This window comes from Furipterus horrens, unplaced genomic scaffold, assembly GCF_987537825.1.
Source record: "Furipterus horrens unplaced genomic scaffold, mFurHor1.1.pri manual_scaffold_6, whole genome shotgun sequence".
In the NCBI taxonomy this organism is placed as follows: domain Eukaryota; kingdom Metazoa; phylum Chordata; class Mammalia; order Chiroptera; family Furipteridae; genus Furipterus; species Furipterus horrens.
Window position 1 is genome coordinate 27,483,130 of NW_028327176.1, and position 25,065 is coordinate 27,508,194.

The following is a 25,065-nucleotide window of genomic DNA, read 5'->3' on the forward strand; positions in this document are numbered from 1 at the left end:
CCTGTGAGAATTTCAACTACCCTAAGACTGCCATCCTGAGAGGTCACATGTAGTCCCAAATAGGCCCCGTCTTCTGGCTATCCCACCAAGGTACCATGAGTGTGAATAAAGCTGTCTCCGTCTAGCTCATTTGCCAAATTCCTGACACATAGAATCATGAAGTATAAGATATGTCCATAGCTTTCCTTCTAAGCATTCAATAAATCACATGTGGAGTTGTTACTACATGGGGCTGGATGTTAACTGAGATGCCCCTTCTTTACCTCCACTCCCAGAGCCACCATCACAGAGGAAGTGGCCATCACCTCAAATCTAGGTCATTATAACTGATTCCAGGCTCTCCTCACTACAATCCATACATTCTATATAACCTAAAACTTCTAGCCAAAAACTACTTTTACATACCAATACCACAACCAACATCAATGTCACAATGTTTTATATTTGTAAAAAGTTTTATAATGCAAAGTGGTCTTCATAAATATCTATTTTACTTAATCCATACAGCAAAAGTCAAAGAGATCTGTCAATAGAGCAAAAAAGCTGAAAAGATTAACTTTCATACAATCTCACTGTCAATAAATAGAATGGATATAAATAGAACTAAGAGTTTGTGTCATGCACTATTGCTATTTCTGTATTCTACAATGCCTCCCTTCCTATTATTTATTTCAGATAAAAACAAACATTCAATGTCTCTCTCCATCCCTATTACAGCAAACCTACTTTATAGTACCCATAATTTGGTCTCAATCTATCCAGTTGTATATTATCTCCTAGTAAACTCCTCCATCACCATCATTACAATAAGGCAGGTTTATTGATTTACTTAATAATATGCCATACTGATTTTAGCCTCTGAACATTTGCTCATAAAGTTTCCTCCTTTCTCCTCCTACCTAGTTAACCTTACTCATCCATTAGCACAAATTCTACCTCTTCCATTATGCCCTACCAGCCTATCCCTGCTGCTTTCTCTCTCTGATATTCCTTTAGGACTTGTACATTTCACCCCAATATTGACAATTATACTGGACAGTTTATCCTGTTCGAATGTGCGGTCTCATCTTCCAAGTTGGTATTCAGCTAACACATATCCGTACATACAGTGATGTTGGATGTTTATAGCCAATGTCTGTTCTGACCAGTCAGTGCCCATGACACACTATCTGTTAAATATGTTGAATTTCATCCTGCTTATTTCCCAAACTAAACCATAAGCTCTTTGAACACTGCAACCCTCTCTTATAAAGAAGTATTATATCCTCTAAACCAAGCAAGGTACTAGGCATATAACTAATATTCAATATACATTTATTAATTGATTTTAGGAGAGTGAAGTGTGTTGTGTTGTGGGAAAAGATATTATTAAGTCATGTCTACACTGGAAAGAAAAAGTTGAAGAGGTAATAAAATATTTTCGAGATCGGTAGTTTAATGTCAGGAACATTTTTAGTGTATCATTTAAAGATATTCTGTGCAGCCCATAACTGCCAAAATGTTTTATAAATATTTTTACCAGGAGTGTGAAAAAATGTGTCAAAAATATTCAAGGAGTATCTAACAGCCCAAAATAAAATGTTTGCTAAGGCTACAAGGCTGGCAGAACTCTTCTTCATTTCAAAAAGTTTCCAGGCAATGGAAATGTTTTCCTGGAAAATACTACCTTTTATTTAGAGAACACTTGCCATGAACACTTAGTCATTAAGTAATTTAAGGTTTCCTCAGAAGCTCTTTGGAGGAAATCTAGTATATGAATGAATGAAATTATCAGCACCTATATATAAAAACAAAACAAAATATGGCTAAATATGTGAAATCTACCAAAGTATTTTTCCTGTAAGAACGGAAAGAACTTTTCATAGTTTTAAGTCTATATACTGCTTCTTAAAGAATTTCTGTAAGATAAAATTACAAAAAAACCTCACAAATTCCTTAAGTGTTTCTCTGCCTGTAATATATACACACCCAAAAAACTAGAGGGCTTATTTTATTCCACATGCCAAGTAATTTGCAAACAGAGAAAATAGTCATTTCATTCAAAGAAAAAGAAATCGTAACATCAAAGCTATTTTTAGCAAAATCTTTGAGTTTCCTTCAAATCATCTTTCAGTTAGAGAGCAACTTGGTTTGGACATTTCACTCAGTCGCCTGCAGTAAATCATACAATGAAACCTAAGAAAACAATTTCTTCCAAGAGTTTGAAGCCAACTAAGTCTTATGCTTTTAAATATCAAAAGCCACAACGAAATTCTACTTCAAGCACATGTTTGGTACATTTAGTCTCTTTAAAATGTACACAAAAGAAAGGATTGTTTTGCTTTACCTGTTGAGTATTTCGGTGAGTTTCACAAAGCCGGTGTAAGCCAGTTCAAATGCTCCTCTGTGCCTGGACTGTAAAAGGTGTTGTTTAAAGTGATCTCCTATTTCTTTAACCTTTAAAACAAATAAAACAATAAATGTTCAATTTATGCTTACATTTACAGGTGTTTTATGTCAATAATATCATTTAGAACTCAGGGCTAGACAGATGTCCATCCATACACTTATTATGTGACAAATAGTATTTTAAGCATTTTTATATGATTTAATCCTTAATAATTCACAAAATAAGTACTATTACTTTTATTTTACAGTGAGGAAGATGAGGCCCAGAAAGGCCAAGTAACTTATTCAAGGTCACACAGTCGGCAATCTTGAAATGCTACATTAGAACTGCCTCCCTAGGCCAGCTTCACAAACCTCACTGTGTTATTTATTAGCACATATCATTCAATAACAACAGCAAATCACACAAGGGGACAATCCTCACACACCTATTGTGGTTAAAATTTACATAAGGAGATTTACCATTTTAACCATCTTTAAGGGTACAGTTCAGTAGCATCGAGTACATTCACATTATTGTGCGACCAGCACCACCATCCATCTACAGAACATTTCCATCTTCCCAAAATGAAACTCCACCTCATTGAACAACTCCTAATAAATATCTTTTAGAGATATACAAATGTGAATGGCAAGATCAGTGCAAAGAACCTTCTGAAAATTGACAGACATCACTTTGAGTCAGAACCACGGAATTTTCCAAAATATTACCCCAATAGCTTTCTTATATGTTGCCCTTCAGCATGCAAGGTTAGACAAATAACAAATATGACTGTTTTAAAGAATACATGACTAACAATCAGTTATTAATGAGTTTTTGTATACAGTTAACTATTATATTGGTTGGGCTGATTGTATTTTTATACAATTAAGATTTGGTCGCTATCAGCTTCAGAAAAATCCAGATTTTAAATAAAACTCAGGACCAAAGCTATATTTGGCTCTCTCTTGATCCAGTCTCCCCCCAGATCAAATTATGGGGGAAAAGACAAGCTGACCCAAGATGTCTCAGATATGCTTACCTAGAAACACCTTCTACCTAAGCACAGGGACTAGAGTCATGTTCTGAACACATTAGCGATGATAAAAAGTATAAGGCAGTTAAATATGTGGCCATAAGCAAGTGTCTCAGTTTCCTCATCTATAAACTGGGAATACCAATAATTGCCTCATAGGTTGTATATTAAAATGAATTAATAAATATAAAAGCTCAGAACACACCCATAACCTGTAATCCAATTCATTTCAAAATGAGCTCTGTCTGGTTTCCAAATAGAAGAAAAATAAAGACATACTCCATACTCAAAATATATCTGGTTAAGAGAGACAAATGAGTGGCACATTTAGAAAAATAAGAATCAGATATAAAACCAAAAAAGAACCAGAAAAGCAGTACATAATAGAATTTTAAAAGTTCTAACACTTTAATAACCCAAAAAGTGACATGTTAAGTTCTTTAACTAAACTTTTCAGATATAGATCTAATGATACTCCTAATTTTTAATATTTTTTAAAGGCCATATACTGTTAGTTGTCAAAAGCAACACTCACAGTAAGCCTTATCATTTTATCTTCAATGCGGTAATTTCAGAGTATATTTTGAACAGAATTGTGAAGCCTTAAATATAAACTTAACTGCCAAGATAGAGCCAAAGCTCAATAATCCTTAAAAACAGGCACCAGGAAAACACCAGTTAGCTAACATGTTATGACCGTCATTTCTATTATTAGTGAAATAAAATATTTCTAAGTTGTTTTAAGCCACAGGAAATAAAAACATGAAGTCATAAAGAAGGGGTTTCTCTAACTTCCTTATTATTTTCCAAAATATTATAGATAATCAAAACATGCTTCAGGAAAATATAAATGTTACTGGTAAAGTGCTTCTCTGTGGACTTAACAACACTTCACAATCTCGTTAAGCAAAAATCGTATCTTCATTGCTTCCTTTATTCTAACTCCCATGCAAAGGGCCTAAACCAAAAAGCATACAGAAGTGTGACCAGTGCACGGTCTTCTCAAGTATGGACCTCGACTCTAAGTAGTCCTGGCCTCAGAAAACAGAATAGTTCTAAGGACACAAGTGAGAGGCAGATAGTTTCTCCTTACTGTATTTTGTACTTTATTGCCAAAAATAAACCCACCTAGGAATACCCAGGCTTATTATGAATTTTTCTCTTTGAAGGGAGTATAAAATTTCTGTTAATCAAATGGTAAGTACTCCTTTAGCACCCTGGCAAATGCTTAGCAAATTAGTGTTAGGGTAGATAGAAAAGAACAAAAAACACAAGATGTCTGTCCTCAAGGTGCTTTCTGTTCAGAGAAAACCAATATGCTGGATGGTACCTATTAGAAGCTCAACAGCTCCAAGAAATGAAAGATCCTTCTGTACTGAAATAAACTATTAGAAAAAGCTTCATGTCCAGACATCAAACAGGATGCACCTGCATGGACCAAAACAGAAGAGGATAACTAACATGGAAAGAAGCTAACTAACAGAATGAATGAATGAACACTTATTAAGTACCTGCTACCTGCCAGACACTTTACTGGGTCTTTTCATATGGATGAATACAGAATGTATAGGACAAGGTTAGCAAATCTAGCTGAAAGGTCTCAAAGTTTTGTGCTAGAGAAGAGTGGAAGGTAGAAATGTACCCCACTACGAAGTGTAAGAGAAGCCAGCAGGGTAGTGTGGTCTACAAGCAGATGAATGATCAGACTCCAGGGAGATCTGATGCAAACACCTTAGAAAATTAATGACAATAGTCATAATCAGAAACAGAATCTTTAAATTTGACTTTAAAAATGAAAGAGTCCTCTGGAAACTCCAACTCCACCATCTTTCTATTAGATGGCACTTAAGTCCTATTTACAGTCCACAAAAATCTTTCTTTTAACATAGATGATATCATTATAAAATATTTTCTTAATAAATAACACAGATCTCAAGATTTATGAAAGGAAATTAAGGTAAAATACAAAAGAAGTCACTGATTTTTATTCTTAAAATTAAATTCTAGTCATTGCCTTTTTAAGTTTAGCAGCTCCTGATTCTAACTTTTCATAAAACCTACTTCTACAGGAAAATTAATATGCGTTACAGGCGTCCAGCGTGTGAATATGCACAGGGCAGTACTGCTACATGCCATGTCTCTAGGCGTCCACGCATGATTCACCAGTGGACTACTTAGGGGAGCTAAAGGTTCATCTAGAGCATAAAGGGCAAATGTAAATATATATTTTTTATTTCTCCTTTATCTACACAGTGGAGAGAAATATAGTGGAAAAATCAAGGTTAATTTCCCTCATTATATATTAGACAAGCCCAAGAGGAATTAAGTACAGGTGGGACATTTTTACAAGAACATCGTATTGTGGTTAAGATCGGAGAGGGCTGAGTTCAGGAACCCTACTCAACCTCCTTGCTAATACAAGCTAATAAAGCAACACAGTTCCCTCATCTGTGAGATGGATATAACAAGAACCTGCTTCACAGGATTATTCTGAGAAAAAGGAGATTATATATATAAGCATTTAGCAGAGTACCTGGCACAAAAGAGCAAACAATGAATGACCATTTTGTGTTCACTTTGTATTATCAAGTAGTAAGGCTTAATTCTAAACCTTAATTTAAAGTTTGACTTTAAGGCGCAGTCACTTCTTATAACCTCAGGAATGTCAATGGGAGTTTCTAATTCCCACTTTGGTTAAATGGTATGGTTTATAAAAGTTTACACTACAATAGGATAATTAATATTTTAAACAGTGCATTCTCTAGTATAATGATTTCTTACTCACATCTGGAATTTCATCAACGCCTAAACATTGTTCTCATATAATAACAACGAAGATATTAGTTTTCTATTATCTAGACATCTTCTGACTAGACTGTTTATTCTTTGCTTTCCAGCAAATTCTTAATTGTGTGCCATTTTAACTGTTGTCCTTTAGGCTGACTTTCTGTCTTGAATCCCCTACTATATTTCTAAGCCCTTTGAGGTCAGAGAACCACATATTATGTTTCTTTAAGTCACCACAATATTCTTGTAGTAAGACAGTCAATAAATAGGTGACTAAATGATGTGCTTAACTTCATTTCACAGCTTAAAAATGGTAACCTGCATTCGATACAATTCAATGAAGGTTTGTTCATGATTTCTTAAAAATAAGCCTTAGCAGAGAAAATACAAAAGGCAATTTAAGACTTATGAAGGCTCATAAACACATCTCCCATTTTGTAGTCCCTTACAGCAAATCTAAAGCAGTAACAAAAGACCGGAAGAAATGTATAAACCCAGTTAGCCACGTACATCATGAAAATTACAACAGAATCTGAAGTAGGAGTTTAAAAAATACCTAATTTCTAATAGTTGGTAATTATTTTTATTCACCTGATTTCTGTGACAACAATTACTACAAAGGGGAAAGCAGTCTGAAAATCTACCCAAAGTCTTCTTTTTAGGAATATTAGGGGAAATATGTAAATATATATAAATTGATACTCCATGTAGAGGAAGTTGTTTAAAAAAATCAGTAGGCACTGGGTTGCTGATGTCCCATGATGAGAGGACCAACAAAATGCATCAGGCAAAAGCTCTACATCAGCAAAACGCCCAGCTTAAAACCTAGACACACACCAGTCAGGAAGTTGTGAGGTAAGGTTGCCCTTACAGCTCACTCTTTAAGGGTCTCGACTTACATCCCTCAAAGCTGGTTTGATCTCTGCCTCTTGTACAGGGACATTATGAAAGAACCTTTCAGTATGTGATTCCCTCGCGGGAGGAAAGTCAGACATGCCTCTGAATGAACACATTTTCCTCCTGGTGAAGCTGCGGAGGATACACTGTGCTTTACAAGCGATTTAGGGAAATGAATCATTTGCTGAAAAGTTCAGTAGCAAGTTGCCTTACTGTCCTGTTGCTTGCAAAATTTTGGTTGGGTATGGGAAGTAGGGAAAATTAAATTTAAAGAAAAATTAAATGAGCAGTTCAGAACAAAGACAGCACTGTGCCTGTCAGAACACAGGCTGGAAAGGAGAAGAATTGGGTCCCTGTCCCAGAGTTGCCACAAACCGGCTTTGTGATCTTGGGTAAACCAGGTAACCTCCGAGGGCTTCAGTTTCCCCTTGTACAAGGGAGCTGCATAATATCATCTCTGTGATCCTTCCAGCCCTAATAGTTTGTGAGTACAGCACTGAATACTCAGAAGTATAAATGAGCACCAGTTCTCGTACAGCAACAAAAATCCCCAAATTGTAATCTCACTACCTGCTCGCCTATTATAAACTGCACTCGTGTACATGGTAATTAAGTGGTCACCACTTTAACAAAAGGCCATAAGGACAGTCTTAAAGGAATTGGGCTATAAAAGAAATCCTCTCTCTTAACTACATTCAAGACATCAAATTACAATAGAATTACACTCGTTTTTCAAGAATGCAGGGTCAGTCAGTGGAGAGTAAGAAAAGCAAAAGGCTGAACATCAGTATTTTAGGATGTAGGAAAGAGCCTCCTTCATCCATTGAGAGAAAAGCAGATCATAGTTATTGCTGGTCTTGGGAATAAGAAACCCAAATTCTACATTCTCCCACAAAGGGTAGCATCCTGCCTACAAATCACTTCACTGCCTCTGCTCTGCAGGTTTGTTATGGTCACCATTACCTGAGGTGTTGACTTTTAAATTCTTAGTTTTGGCACCAGGTGCACAAGAGATCTAGTGTTGCCAGGGCAACTATGCCCTCGGAAGGAAGGTGGAACTTGGGCACGGCCCAGCCACTCCAATGTAAATTACATTATTCTCTGTCATTTATATTTTTTAACTCTTAAATGTTTTAAATATATGGGAGTATTTTTTTAATTTAAAGGAATTTAATGGAGCTAAATTTTATGTTTAAAAGAAGTACTCCTCTAGCAATATGAATAACACTAATTTCTTGATGACTTGATTTTCATTGATTAAATGCTCGTAAACTGAGGCATTTCTTTAAAGTCAGGATCATCAATGATAAAGTTTTCCACAGAACGCAGGGTTTCTATGTCAGAACAGCGCTGTCACATACACTCTTTATCATTTACTCAGTTGTTATTTCTTCTTAAACCTCTATATGTGAGGTCCCCATGTGAACAGTGACACAGAAAAATGACTAAACCTCTTCAATAGAAGCTAGTATTTTACAGAAGAACAATCATCAGACCAGTTCTTTATGAGCTTCTCTTTGTTATTATTGCTGTTGTTCTTTTACAAACATTTTATATTAACTCTCAATATTAATATGGTTATCTCACATAAATTAAATTCATTAGGTTTGGGTGCTATAGGAAAGGTGTCAAGGCAAAATAATTTTCATAGGAAGCTTTTAGGTCTTTTTCAGTTACAGTAAAAGCAAAGGTTTCCCTTACTTGATTAAAAAAAAAAAAAAATCCAACAAGCCGGAAAAAACTGTTTTAACTTGTCCTTGAAAAGTTGAGAAGTCAAGGGACTCTAGCATATGTTTACTGCTTAGTAAGATGGTGAACATCAGTGAGGTAATCATTAATCATAGCTGGATTCCTCAGCAAAGATGTTGGCATTGGCACTACAGCCAGTCACCAGCAATGACTGCAAGTAACTCTAAGACACTAACGCCTATTTGATTTGGAAGAGAATAAGGAACATAATGATGCTGGCAGTGTACTGTTCCCTCTGTCATTCTCCATCTCAGGGCCTTGCAACATCACCACAAGCCCAGCTGTTAACCAGATGTAGGCACATGAGCCTAAGAGAGTGTGAGAATAAAAATGTTAGCGTTATTTCCATGGAACTAGTCACACGGTTATTATAGAAATAAGCAGCATTAGCATACAACAATGTTTGTTTTGTTCTTAAATGTTGTAACACCCTAAGGGAAAAATTATCTTTATTTGAAAAAGGTTAAAAATGAAAGTACATGTTATATATCGTTGCTGGAAAATGGATTTGTTGAAACCATATGGAGAGGAAGAGGGAATCAATTAAAAACAGAAATCTAATAAATCTAAAATATTTCCAAATGAAATGCTTATGGTAAGCTAATTTCTTGTAAACACTGCACTCAAGTCACTTGAACAGTCCCAGATGGTGAACTAACTTTGTGGTCTTAAAATAAAAACCAACAAACCAAAGGGACTACAACTTTATTACCAACGTTGTGGGAAACAAGAGATTCATAATCAACCAATAGAGTACTATTTTCTTCTTCGCAAAATTTAAGAAGTTCGTGGAGTTTTACTAGGTAGACAATTTCATTTAAAATTAAAATTAAAATTTGTATGTGTTGATTGAAATTAATGATAATATTGAAGTTAAAAGTGAGGTAAAAATCTACAGTTATTTATATAACTTAGAAAAAAATGTTTCTAAAAATGCCATAGTTTTGAAATGTATTGCAAGGTCTAATCCTTAAACTACCATAAACTTTATTTAAGAAATATTCAAACCTCTTTTTTTTTAAGTTGAGTTATAAATAAAAGGTTGTGATGCATGCTTTGACCAGAAATTACACCAGGTGAAATAAACGTCTATGCTACCTGCTCCGTCGTCAATAATCCACCAGGAGGTTCTGGCACAGGCTGCGCGGGGAGGAGCTGGCACAGTGTGCCTAGAAGTAAAGAGACTTCCTTCATACTTCTCCAACAGCATACGAGCACCATCTGAGCGGTTACATCACATGTTTTTCCTTCTTTACCTTAAAAAAAGAAATCTATTGCAACACTTGCATGCTCACATCCCAGGTTTCTTAGAACAAGCTTATTTATCATTTCCCCAAGAATAATCTGCCTAAACAAACCAATTTGTCATAAATTATATTTACTCAGGAGAAAATAACTAACATTTGTTGAGCATGTCCTATGAATAGATATCACGCTGTCTTTTTAAAATAAATTATTTTCAAAATAAATTTTAAAATCAATACGATATTGTTTCAAAACTTACATCTAACCTCTGGAAATTAATTAAATAAACTCCCTCTGCCACTCAGTCATCCATAAAATATGACTATAACAAATATAGTTCACTATTTATGTTGGTGAGAGTAGCTGTTCTATCAGTAAAAGAGTAGGATAGGACTATTTAAATCAAATGAAAATACAAATTGATTTCAAAATATATTTAAATTTCCTGGCAAATAAGCTATAACTATTCTTACTCTCTTTTTCAAGTTTTAGTACTAATATAAAAAAAAAAAAAAAATCCAAGACAAGTCATTAAATTTAAAAGGTAAGTAAACAAAACAATATTTACAATGTAATCCCACTTGTGTTTTTAAAAGCCCACTAAACTAAAAGGATAAATGTACATACACATAAATACATAAAACAGGTCTAAAAGGATATACACTCAAAGAGAAGAGGTGGGATTAGGGAGAAGAAGATAAATTTAATTTTTTTTTAAATCACATTACCTCTGTATTATTTGAAACTAGTATAATAAACATATATATGTTATTTTGTGTAATTAAGAAAAAAACAGAAATTTTTACAAGACAACATCCCCATCTAGTGGAGAATGTAGAATGTGAATAAATCACTAAGATACTGCTTCTGATGACTTTTTTGTAGCATTCTAGAAAATTATAAACTACAACCAATGAGAAAATAAACAGTAAGAACTCAAATTCTGGAGTTTGGTACAACAGAGCAGCTCACATCTGACTGAGCAATAAGGCTTGTTTCCTTTCAAAGGCTGCTTGACCGTAAGGACGCTCACAACAGACAACAATGTACCATACTGCGAATAGCCGATTGCTGTCCAAACCCAAGTTCACCATGCATCACTGCTCTTACATCATCACCTGGCTGTTGAGACGGGTTTTAGCACTCGAATGCTTTTTTTGTAGCACCTTATATACTGCACCAAGGCACACCATTTCTGGTAAAAGTTTTATAAACTCATTCCCCAAATAAATCATTTATAAGCTCAAAAAAGATTTCATTAAAAAAAAAAATCTTCTGTACATATCTGCAGCCCCTGACTTACTATATAAAAAGGGCATTTTGTACATTTTTTTCTTTGTCACTTAAACACTCATTACAATACTGATTTAATATATGCTACCTTTGATCTCTGCAGAAGTATCAATATTTGGTATACTGGCATTCAAGTCCTCCAAATCAAAGCTATCACGTTCTTTCAATACTTTGGCTTGACTGAAGTAATCATTAGTATCTCGTGGCTGAATCTCATTCAGGATCATCTGTAAGCGGCTTGCTGACTCTGAGAGAGAGAGAGAGATGACGGCATATAAAACCCCAGTTCCACACCCAATGCCAATTTTCCTTGGAGGTATTTGCCCCCCCAAATTTTGTAATTTTCCATACTTGATAATCAGCTCTATCAGAAGTGACTAACGAGATGGATAATGTGAAATTTATTTATATAAGGTCTTAATGACACTGAGAGTACTTTTAAAATATATTAAATAGGTTGAAGCGTGGACAACAAAACACAACAGAAACTGTCCGTAGGACAAAGGGTGCCATTGCACTTAAACCGCTTTTCTTAGTGCTGTCTAAGAATCTTAAATATGGTGATCAATCATGGGAAAGAAGAGCAATAAATGTTTATAAATTGTGTTTTAAGAGGTTGTTTTCCTATCTCCAACATAAGTTATCAAGGTTTAAAGGGAAAAAGTTAAAAAAATAAAATAAAATAAACCCCACCTCCAACAAAAACAATCTTTTAGAGCCCAGGAATATCATAAAGACTCCATATTTGACTTTAAATGCATTATGTAACACACCGCTTTCTAAGTATGTCTCCCAGTCCCAGTATTATATTAAACTTCATTTTGATTCCCTAAGCACTCACTGGATCAGAACATGTAAGCTCCATGAGAGTAAAACTGATCTGTCTGTTCACTGCTGCGTGGCCAGTGCCTGGAACAGAAATTGGCTCATGGCAGAGGTTCAGTAACATGCGCTGAAGGAATGAATGGACAGCTAGGTAATAAAGAGCTAGCCAGGCCCAGTTTTAAAGAAAAGAAAAACAGGTAATCATCCAAAACGAAAGAGCACATCAAAGAACAGGTATTTATTTACTATATACTGATTACATACACTATATTTTAGGTATTATGGGAAATACAAAGACCCAAACTGCTATCATGAGGATTCAACAGACATCTTATGTTCTCCTGTGGTTTCCAGGAAATTTTGCCAAAAACAAACTATTTTGACAGCCATGAAAGAGAAGCACTGGCCTAAAAGTAACTATCAAGACTAAGAATAAAGAGGGATGATCAGAGTGAAATTTTAAGAACGCTACCATTCATTTTTTATGGCTTTCTGGGGTGACTTTTTTCAAGGAATTCAGGGGAAAAGGCAGAAAAAAAAACAAGACAACCAGAGAGAAAAATGCAGAATTAAGGAATCAGTGTGCCACAAAGTGTTTGAGATCAACAGGTATTTTAAAATGTTAACAACTGTAATGGTAGCATACTCTGTGGGCCCTACCCACAACAGGTGACAAATATGCAAGATTTCTCATCCAGAGCATACAGGTTAGGGCAAAAGTCGGTTCACAGTTGTGAGTAAGAGAAACAGAGTTTATTCTTGTATTATTATTTATTAATTATTGTATTATTTTCCATATCAACACTGTAAACCTACTTTTAAAAAATTTATTTATTTGTTTGTTTGTTTATTTATTTTTAGAGAGAGGGGAAAGGAGAATGAGAGGGAGAGAAACATCACTGTGTGGTTGCCTCTCACTCGCACCCCCAACTGGGGACCTGACGTGCAACCTAGTCATGTGCCCTGACTGGGAATCGAACCAGCGACACTTGGCTGTAAACCTACTTTTGTCCCCATCCTGTACCGGTATTTGCCAGATCCAAATATTAGCTATAAGAGTGGGTGTTCTTTATTCTTATGCACTAAGTAGGGAAACTAAGGCATCAAATTTTGGTATCTTGACTATCAGCCAAAATAAATAAGTAACTACACCTTAGAATCATGAACCATCACTCATTTTCCAGCTCATATTTAGTAAAGAGCAAAACCTAACATTTTCTATGCAAACATGCACCTCCAGGTTACTTAAATGATCAGTCCAGGGTATTACCTTGTATGATGCAGTGTGTTTATGATATATTCTGTGTGTTTTTAATATAAGACTCTCATGTGCGCTCCAAAATGTATTCAGACTTTATTTCAAGACAAAATGTAAATTTGCTTCATGATTTTCTAGGTTTTAACAGCCAATCCCTTCTGGCCCGTTGTAGTTCAGGTATGTTACTATATACCACTTAGGGCACCCCAGGCACTAAATTTAGTCCCCGCCCTTTCAGGAATTGTTCATTCATTGGTTTATTCATTAGAACCAATATTTAATTGTGTACCTATTTCTACCAGGCACTGTGCTAAGCACAAGGGGAAGAAGGCAGACAAGATCCCTGTTGAAGTGCAGCATCCCATGCAGAAGCACCCTGTGGGAAGTGGAGAGCAGTAGAACACAAGACTGGGAAGGTAGCAGAAGCCAAAACATTACAAGACCTGGTTGCAGGTCACTAAAGTATTTGAAATAAGGGAGGTTGGGTGGGGCAGGGCACAGGGGCCATGTAAAGATTATTGTAACATGATGAATTATATGATTAGAAAAGATTACTTTGGGTGTAGCAAGAAGGAGATAAGAGTAGGCCTGGGAAACCAGTTGAGAGGCCTCTGTAGTACAAACAAGAGACGATAAAAGCCTGGAGTAACTAAGAAGATGCAGATAAAAAGAAAAGAGATTGAAAAGATATTTAAGGATAACACTGAAAGAATGTAGAGATAGGCTAAAAACAAGAAGCACAAGAGGTCAAGCAGTTCTAGACTCCTGTGGCAGGGCCATTTGCAAAGGCACAGGGGTTGGGAGGGAAAAGACAGATGCAAGTTCATGATATTAAATGGGGGCATTTTGAGTATCTCCTCCTATTTGTCTAATTAAATGGTTTTTGCCCATTCAGATTTCTAAAATGTTGCCTTCTCTGACTGAACCATTTCAGCTGCCGCCTCTCTAATTTATAACTGCCTGCTCTCCCAGTCCCAGCAATTACTCGGTAGGCTGTGTTCTGAAATGACAATATTACAAAACCCAATATACCCCAGGGGAGGAAGTGCCTGACTCTTCACATTGTTATTTATTTATTTACTTAGGTTATTTTGTAACGCTTAAAGATATTTAAAAGGCAGAAATATTACTAATAATAGTTACGTTTCTCCCCTACTTAGCATGTATAACTCTCCAAAGAAATGATTAGGGGAAAATTTAAATGAAAAGAAAAATATATTAATTCAAGCTTGCTTTCTTTGCTCACCTGAATCAGTGTCCATTGGGATGAGGCCTTCCGGGGAAGAGCTCTGAATGACTGGGGACACCACAGCAGAAAGCCTGTAGGACGTCACAAGGAGCTTCTCCACCACAGGTCTCCACTCACTCACCAACTGCAGGCTGCTGCAGCAAGGGCGGTAGGGGAATTAATACTAAGAGCAAAAATCACATTTTGTAAATAGAAATCAACAGATAAAAGGAGTTAAGAAAATTGGAGTTCCAAAACTGTGCAATTTATGAAACATTTAAGAAATAAAAATGTGTGTGTGTGTGTGTGTGTGTAATTTTTAATTATCTGTAAGGTCCTTTCCCTGGACACATTCCAGCAAGCGTTTTGAGCCCAGAAATAAGTGTTCAGAAGAGAACTGTGGATACACTTACTTTAGAGATAACTTCTGCAAAGCCTTTGTTATACAGTGAACTCGTCCATACATTGGAAATGATGCTGCTGCCTGAAGCAGAGAATTTTCAGCCTGAGATATTTCTTCCTCAAGATTTTCCAACAAGCACTTGATAACTAAAAAAAACAAACAAAAGTAAAAGTAATGCAAGTTTAAAAACACACTTATAAATTTGTGAATAGCAAAATGGTTCCCATGAAAACATCCAACTCAACTGTTCTTTATACTAGAGGTTTTGAATAAAAAAAGATCTTTCGAGGTTATTTGGCCTGCTATCCATTCCCAGTTATAGTAAACCTGAGTGTCTTTTCCTAACTTCCTGGATCCATTTACAGCATTCGCTCTGACTCATTCCTCCTGGAATCCTCTATTTGGGGTATTAGACCCTAGGCCCATGTGTCAATGCTGTTTGGACAGCATATTTTAAAAAATAGATTTATTGTGATATAAATCATATATGACATAACCTATACCTTTAAAGTATATAAGTCAGTTGTCTTTAGTATAACCGTATTCACAGATACGTGCAACTATCACCACAATCAATTTGAGAACATTTTCATCTTTCCCATAAAAAATTCCTCACCCCATGAGCAGTCACTCCCTTCCCTGGACTTCTCATCTTCCCAAGCCCTAGGCAACCACAGATCTACTTTTCTGTCGCTATAGATTTGCCTATTCTGGACATATCACATAGTGTAATGTTTTCAAAGTTCACCCCTGTTGTAGCATGTATCAAGATTTCATTCTTGTTTACAGATAAATAATATAGTCCATTGTATGGATATACCACATTTTGTTTATCCATTCATCAATTCATAAACATGCAGGTTGTTTCCACTTTTTAGCTGTTATTAATACTGCTGCTATGAACATTCATGTATAAGTTCTTATTTGTTCTCTTAAGTATATGCCCATTATGAACTGAATGCTTGTATCGCCCCCAAATTTTATGTTGAAGCCCTAACCCTCAATGTGGTGATATTTGGAGGTTCAGCCTTCTGGAAGTAGTTAGATTTCAATGAGGTCATGAGGATGGGACCCTCCTGATGGGATCAGTGTCTTTATAAGAAGAGGAAAAGAGACCATAACTCAATCTCTCTCCTCCACGTGAGCACAAAGCAAGAAGGTTCCTGTCTGCAAGCCAGGAAGGAGGTCCCCACCAGGAAAGGAAACTGCCAGCACCTTAATCTTGAACTTCCTAGCCTTCAGAACTGAAAAAAAAGTCTATTGCTTAAGCTATCCAGTCTATAATATCTTGTTATAGCAGCCTGAGCTGACTAAGACAATGCTAAAGAGTGAAACTGTGGAGTTATATGGTAACTCTCTATTTAATCTTTTGGGGAACTGCCAGACTGTTTTCTGAAGTGGCTGCACCATTTTACATTCCCATCAGAATTTATGAGGGATCCACTTTCTCCTCATCTTCAACACTTGCTATTATCTTTTTATTATTATTATTATTATTATTATTATTATTATTATTATTACTGTCATCCCACTCATTATGAAGTAACACCTCACTGTGATTTTGATTTGCATTTCCCTAATGGCTAATGATGTTGAGCATCCTTACATGGACTTATTGTTCATATTTAACTTTTCGCCTATTCAGATTCTTTGTCCATTTTAAAATTTGGTCACATTCTTTTATTATAAACTGTAAAAGCTCTTTATATATTCTGGATAGAAATCCCTTACCAGATAAAAGATTTGCAAATATTTTTCCCATTCTGCCATTTCCTTTTCACTTTCATGATGGTGTCCTTGACACAACAAGTTTGAAGAAGTCTAATTTATCCAACTTTCCTTTGTTGTTTGTGTTTTGGGTATCATATCCAACAAACCACTCCCTACCTCAAGATTACAAAAATTTACATCCATGTTTTCTTCTAAGAGTTTTTTCTTTTCAGTGCTTTTATTTAAGTCTTTGATTCATTTTTAAGCTAATTTTTGTATATGGTATGAGGTAGTGGGTCCAGTTTCATTCCTTTACATGAGATTATACAGTTTACCTAGAACAGTAGATGTCTTCCCTCACCACTCAGAAGGAAAATATTATATTTTAAATTTTAGAATTGTGTATAAGCAGTAAGTTATTAATATTAGGGACATGTCAAGAACACCTAAAAATCAATAGGAAAGTAACAACTCCATAGAAAACTGAATAAATGACATGAAAAAACATTTTACCAAAGGGGAAAAATGAACAGCTTATAAGCATAGAAAAGGATGCTCAGTTACATTAGCAATGAGAAAAAGGCAAGATTAAACCACAGTGAGATACCATTTAATATTCTGCAAATTTTAAAACTCTGATAATAGCAAGTTATAGTGATAATGAGAGGCAGCACAACTCTCATAATTTATAGGTGGGAGTCTAATTTGAAATTCTACTTGGCATCATCTAATAAAGTTGAAGATGGACAAACTTTATGACTAGGCTATTCTACTTTTTGTTTACTATAAACTCTTAGACATATGCATTAGAAAAGCTATACAAGAATGTTCACATCAGCATTATTCATTTAGGAAAAAAAGTCCATCAACAGGAGAATGCACTGATAAACTTTAGTAAATGTATATAATATACAGTACTATTTATATAAAATTCAAAATCATGTATAAGTAAATAATATATTGTTTAATGGTATATACACAGATGGTAAAATTTTGGTAAAAACAAGATGAAAGATTAATATAAAACACAGAATAGTAATTACATGCTGGGGAGAGGCAGCTATAATAAAGGAGGGCCTTCAAAGGTATGGCTGCAGTTGTACAGCTGGATGTTATCAGTTAGCTTGGGAACTTGTTAATTTTTACATTATTATTTAAATCCTATATATATTTAAATATTTTTGAATATTTGGAACATTTCATAAAGTTTTAAAACTTGGAAGAGATACTTTTCAACTCTGTATCTAACCTCTTTTTGTGAAAAAACAAAAATCCCTATTTGTCCTAATTTCCAGTATAATTTCAAAATGAAGATTTATTAGCATAAAATTAAGTATATAACTCTCCCACAAATATTTGTTGAAATCCCTAGATTTAAGCCATCTCAGACCCCAGATTTTAGAGTAAAAAGCAGGGGTATGGTAGCCAGTTAAAACTCAAACCCCAAGAAACAAAGGAACTCTCTGCTCTATACAGAAGTAACAAAGGTGATCTGGCTACAGTCAGGGTACAATTTCTGCATAAGAAAAAGTACACTTTTAGTAGAGAAAGAGTTGAATAACAGCTTTGTTAATGTACATTGGTATATCTACTCATTTACTATGAACATCTGTTTAAAAACTAGTGTTACAGCTGAGAAAAATATTTATTTGCATGAGAGAAACCCATGGTATTCTCATAAGCTGGTCAAGTACTATGCTGGTAAACTTAAATAAAAAAAACACAAAGAAACGTTTAACCATTAGCTATTCTAACCAAATGAATAATGAACGAGTAAGATATTGGTTTTGATAAATAAGAGCAAAAGGTCATGTACTCAATACAAACCCATTAATGTGTTACTTTCCACCACAGCAGCAGACTTATCTCCATTTCCACAGGCATCCTGCTGAGTTTTTACGTGGGCGGACAGAGATGACGGCAGAGCATTCTGGCAGATCAAGAAGTTCAGCAGGTAGGAAGCTGTTACACAGTCATATGGTTTGGTACTGGTGCTGAGCGCCAGCGCTGCCTGGAATAAGCCTTGCAGTTTCTCTGAATCCTGGAATAAAGCACAGGCCCAGTAACTGTCACTAAGACATTTCTTTAATTTGAAGCAATATCACATATTTAAAAAGAGAGCCTGCTACATAACTGCAACGCAATAAGCACATGAATTCCCTTTTTCCCCTGAATATAGGTTAGAGTTTTTATTATAGTAATTAATGATTATTATTAATCACTTCTAGTGACGAAGGTCTTGAAAATAACATCAGTTGGGAAATTCAACATTGATAAAGCTTTTTTAAAAAAGTACCTCTTTCTTCAGCAAAAGTGCACTTTTTCCTGCAGGAATTCTGCTATGACCATAGCCGGATCATCTCCATTATTTCTATATATATATAGACAGAGTTCTTTTGCATATCCAGGTTGTTTTACCTGGTCAGCACAGTCTTGCCCTGCTCCCTTCCCTCTTCCCACAGAGCTAGTTCAAAGGAGGAAAGTACAAATCCATACAAAAATGCAAATCCACCAGGCTGTTCCTGGCAAAGCTCCATGTATATGCGTAGAAAATACAGTAATCAGAGAAGCCTCAGAACTTCTGCACCAGAGCTCCCACACCTAGAACTCATGTACAAATCCACTCACATAGCCCCATCCTAGAAAAGACCGAACAAAGGACTATTCCCTGTAATACCCATGGAAAGGCAGTGGGCTGAGGACAGGGGACGTGGGTCCTAGTCCCATCTCCACGATTGACAAGGGGCATGTTTACCATGCTGGAACTCAGTGTTTCACTGCTCAATAATACTGATTCAACTAGGACTATTCCATCGCTATCTAATATAAGGAAAAAAATCATTATAAACTCAATTTTGAATTTCACTATAGGTACACTCACAATTAATGATGTCAACTGTACTAATTCAAATATCAGTTTATTTCAATTGAAATTCTTTGCTTTTTGATATGTTTAATTTTCTATGATGTAAAAAACTTAAAAACAGTGTCCAAAAGCTCAACTCTAAATGCTATTTGAAAGAACCAATTAAGCAACTAAGCCATTTTTTGTAACTAACAGTTAAGTCTCTGAATTCCTTAACTTACCAGTTAGTAAGAAACATAATATAAAGACTTTGGAATCTAAAGTATCTTTGTTCTAACATCTGAGGTCAATCAAAATATAAAGACCATGGATATGCCGTTCCACAAGAAAGAAGAGCAACAGATTTTATATATACATATCTGTGTGTGTGTGTATGGATATATGTGTGTGTGTGTGTGTGTATGTGTATAAACATATATATATACACATTCTTAGAGAGCTTAGGTTAGCATTCAAAAATGTTTTAAAGTTAACTATATTAAAATATTAACTATATATTAATATAAGTTATACCCAAAGAAGGCCTTTGGAAATATGTAACTAATATTTTAAAATCTTGAATGCCTATTCCTAAGATCATCTGACTAATATTCAAGCCAGACCAGATACTAGAACCACCAAAAGCCTAGAGCAAGTCATATGTGCTACTATGTTTCCTGAATTCTAGAGTTAGTGTCTATATACCAAGCACAAGATTATCAAATTAGAGATACAGAGGCCTCCTAAGGAACCTTCATAATTCATTTGAGGACCAGGTCTTTCGTATAGGTCCTGTAATGTACCTTCTCCACTCCAGGGAGTCTCAAAATATTTGCCAGAAATGAGACATAATTTTAAATGGCTACAGTGTGATAAAACAAGGAGCGAGGGGCAAGGAGGTATGGGAAAGAACAAAGGAAATACTCATAGAATAAGATAAAGTATCTTCTTTAAAAACTCTATACAGTACAAAAGTTAGAAGCTAAAGCACCAAAGAAGCTTCTGCTCATTGGGGCACCTGAAAACCAGAGAGGTGAACCCTAGTGAGCAACTCCAAAATGGATCTAAGTTAGAAAAGATGCTCTGAGATCTTGTAACACCATCTAAAAGCCATGGGGACAGACACCCTATTCTTTCTGACATGTGCTCCTACAGAATCCGTCAGCAGCCACAGCCTGTCATGCCCTAAACACAGCCTCATAGCGGGAACCCAGACCAGGGCTCAGCTGCAGCCCCGGGAGGCGCCCCTGGCCTTTACGCAGCTCTAACAGGAAGCTATAGCAAGGCCCTAGAGCCAGTGACCCCACAGCTGCTGGCGACCTCACAGCCCCAGAATAAGCCTGAAGGACAAAGCAGAACCCTGAGCTGGGGGTCCCCCTGCAGACCTGTCCTCATGCCAGGTTCTCATTCCCAAGCCCATCTTGGTTCCCACCCCAAGGTGGGAAGTGTAACGTGTTGGAAAGAGAGTGGAGGCTGGAAATGCATGGAGGAGAGCGCCAGGGGAGAGGACTGTTGTTAACCTCAAGTACTCTTGAGTTTCAGTCTCAGTTTAGCTATTGCTTGTTGGAAGACGAGAAACATGTTCTCTACCTCACGTAGCACTCAGCTTCCCAGTCTGCTAAGCGGGGAGATGATCTCAAAAATTCTTACTCAAGTTACTGTAAGTGATGTGTTTTGAACAAATATTAATATGTCCAGGGAAACTGGAGAGACCACAGTTGACTGAAATCTACCAATAATCTCGTAAACGATTAAACCTACTGCTTCCTACACCTCCCTTTTTACCAAAACTATTAAAAAAACAAACCTCACTGATTTGGACTTGGTTTTCTCTACAATATGACCTCCATCCCACCACCCCACAACAGCAGAGGTATTAATGATACTGAAACATCCAGAAGCTGGAAGAAAGCAGGTGCAAAGAGCCTGGACAAATCCACTGGTTCTCTCACTGATTGCTTTAAATAGCAAGTTTTCACGCATAGACGTTTACACAGGAAACATTCAAATACCTGAAACTGTACAACTGTTTTTGGTAACTTCATCAGAAGCTCAAATGCTAAAATTTTCACTGTTTCAAAAGTGCTGGTTAAACTTTCTATTAGTGTTTGGAAACGACCAACATCAATATCATGACTCAGCTGATACACTGTTTGGACTTGACCTAAAAAAAAAAAAAAAGGTTTGAAAGTGAATAAAAAGAAAAGGAAATCAACATTTTGAAGTTATTTGGCCAAATTTATAGAAAATGTGTACAAAAATTCACACTTCATACTTTACCCATAATAGCATAAAAATAATTTTATTAATTTTACTTCTTAAAATGATAAAGTAATAAGTATTACAGTTTTCCAAATAGGAAGTAAACATTTTTTAATTTGTTTAAATAAAAACTTGTTTTAATCTACTTTATTCTTGTTTAAAAGGTAATATATAACAGGTGCTCAAGTTATTTTTTGAATAAAAGCCAATAAATTAAGAAATACATCTTTTAAAAAATCTTCATAAAACTAGAATCCAAAGTCCTACCATGTCTCGATTAAACTGACACTGAATAATCAATATAATATAGACTAATAGAATTATTGGGCATCAAAGATAAAGAAGGAATCTTTTGGCCATTTGGGCAAAAAGCTCAATTCATCTACAAGGTGGAAAAAAAATTAGCTGGGCTTCACTCTGGGCCACAGCAACACGTAGTGCTAGAAGACAGTGAAGCAATGCTTACAGAATCCTCAGGGAAAGGAAGTATGACAAAAAGTTGTGTATCAAAACCCTATTCCAGTATCAAGTATAACAGCAATATAAATACTTTTTGAATGTACAAGAAATTAAAAACTACATTTCCCCAACTCTTCTCAAAGGACGAATTTCGGCCCAACAAGAAATGAACAGAAAAACTAACACAAAAGAATGACAGTCACTGAATTCACTGAACTCCAGGATCAAGACTGAACAACTGTGGCACATAATGGCTTTCCTAGCAGAATGTGAGGACCACTTAACAGCATTTAACAAATTAACTCCTGGTAATAACTGAAAACAGTCCTATGGTTACTTAATTTGACAAATGTTGCTCAATATAAATCAGTAAGTATTTTTATTTAATCTTAATTCACAAGGTAGTATGACCCTGTGAAATTCCTAGAGCAAGAAAATTAAGTTTTTGTAGCTTCATTCACACCTCTGCTCAAATTTGCTTTTTCTATTCAAATTTGGATACCTTTTCTTTCTTTCTCTTGCCTAATTGTTCTGGCTAAAACTCCTACTACAATAGGGAACAGCAGTGGTGAAAGTGAGCATCTGAGTCTCGTTCCTGACTTAGGAGAAAGGTTGTCTTCACCAATGAGCAGGATATAATGTTGGCTGTGGGTTTTTCACGAATGTTCTTGATCACAATGAGGAAGTTCCCTTATATTTCTAGTTTGCTGAGTGTTTATCATAAAAAGGTGCTGAATTTTGTCAATGCTTTTTCTGCATCAATTGAGATCATCATATTTTTTTTTCCCTTAGTTCTAATGTGGTACGTACTGTATATTACATTGACTATTTTTTTCTTATGTTGAACCACCTGTATGTACATTCCTGGGATTAAATTCCATTTACTTAGCCACTGTGTATAATACATACTTTTAAAATACTGTTAGATTTGGTTTGCTAGTACTTTGTTAAGAATTTTTGTATTTATATTCATAAGGGAAACTAGCCTAAAATTTTCTTGTGGAGTCTATCTGGTTTAGGTAGCAGGGTGATGCTAGCCTCTCCAATATTTTTTGGAAGAGTTTGAGAAGGATTGGTGTTAATTCTTCTTTAAGGACTTCCGGCCAAGATGGAGGCTTAGACGGACATGCTAGGTCTCCCTCTACAACTAGAGAGGAATACAACTACTTCAAAACAAAGGATAACTAGAAATTCCAGAAAATAAAACTACACGGAAGTCCAACATATGAAGTTATAAACCAGCGGTGCCATTTGGGCAGGTAAGAGTTAAAGAGGGCAGTGCTGTTTGCGGTCGCACCTGGACAGCAGCGGGGCGGCGAGGAATCCCGGCTGCGGTCAAGCCCCTGGCGGTGCGCGACTCCGGCGCTGGGGAGAGCGGCCGCCGCATCGCCTTGAACAGTGAGGCCCAGGGGGGCGGGAGGACGGATCCCGGTCTCCTAGCTGAATAACTGTGTGAATCCATCTTGGACCCCCGCCCCCAAAGAAAGCACCACAGGGCTGCGAAATAGGTCGCGGACAGGCAGGCGCCGGTCGCTGATTTGTGACGCGTACACAGGCACTGCCCCCGACATCCAGCCCAAGAAAACAAAACGCATCTGTCAAAATGAGGCAGACAACTATAGAAATCCCGGTGGCACAGCTCACCAGGCAGCAGATAGAGAACCTGACAGATGAACAGATAAGAAACCTGTCAGAGGCTCAGTTCTGGGCCATTGTTATCAGGTGGCTTACAGAATTCACAAAAGAGCAGGAAAAAGATAAGAAAGAAGCGAAAAACTTTCATAACGAAAGGAACAAAACCGCATACGAGATAGATGGTGAGAAAAAAAAATCCAGAGTTCATTTCAACAAACTGGAATATGGAGAAGGAACAAGCAGTCAACCAATGCAGCGAGAGGAAATGGGAAGCAACAATGAGAGGATCAGAAACCTCTGGGACAGCTATAAAAGGCCCAACATAAGAATCATTGGTTTGCCAGAGAATGAGGAAGATGAACTAGAACTTGAAAAATTGAGTGAAAATATAATAAAGGAGAACTTCCCAGACTTGGGGAAGGGAATAGACTTGCAGGTCCAGGAAGCAAGGAGAGTTCCCAAGAGACTGGACCCAGGGAGAACCACTCCAAGACACATTATAATCAAAATGTCAAAAATTAAAGATAAAGAGAGAATCTTAAAAGCAGCAAGAGAGAAGAAAAGAATTATGTACAAAGGGGTCCCAATTAGACTATCAGCTGACTTCTCAAGGGAGACCCTACAGGCAAGAAGAGACTGGCAAGAAATATTCAAAGTAATGAAAATCCAAAACCTACAACCACGAATACTCTATCCAGCGAAATTGTCATTCAGAATAGAAGGACAGAGAAAGTGTTTCCAGGACAAAATAAAACTGAAAGAGTTCATTAGATCCAAACCACTGTTATATGAGATGTTAAAGGGACTGGTTTAAAAAAACAGAAGCTAGGGAGATGAAACAAAGGCAAACTAAATAGGCAACGAGAGTGGAAAAGGAACTGTGGGTACGGGAAGCATATTGGGGGGAGGTCAACAGGGAGGGGGAATGGGGAAAGGGAGGGAGATGATATAGGAATTGGGGATCAAGGTAGGAGGGAATGGAATAGACGGAGAGAGGTTGGGAGGAACTGTATGCACAACTAATGGACATAATCTAAAAGGGGGGGACAACTGGAGGGAGGGGGG

General features: G+C 36.3%; 1 protein-coding gene across 1 annotated transcript in view; it reads right to left on the bottom strand.

Annotated features, from left to right (window-relative positions):
• THADA (THADA armadillo repeat containing) overlaps positions 1–25,065 on the bottom strand; it is a 285,790-nt gene that overhangs the window by 234,530 nt on the left and 26,195 nt on the right. The window contains exons 15-21 of the mRNA XM_090281217.1: positions 21,657–21,808; positions 18,627–18,840; positions 15,100–15,235; positions 14,705–14,841; positions 11,464–11,622; positions 9,936–10,093; positions 2,327–2,436 (exon numbers count right to left, since the gene is read on the bottom strand). Coding sequence (XP_090137343.1) covers positions 2,327–2,436; positions 9,936–10,093; positions 11,464–11,622; positions 14,705–14,841; positions 15,100–15,235; positions 18,627–18,840; positions 21,657–21,808 — 1,066 coding nt within the window. The remainder of the gene's footprint in view (positions 1–2,326; positions 2,437–9,935; positions 10,094–11,463; positions 11,623–14,704; positions 14,842–15,099; positions 15,236–18,626; positions 18,841–21,656; positions 21,809–25,065) is intronic.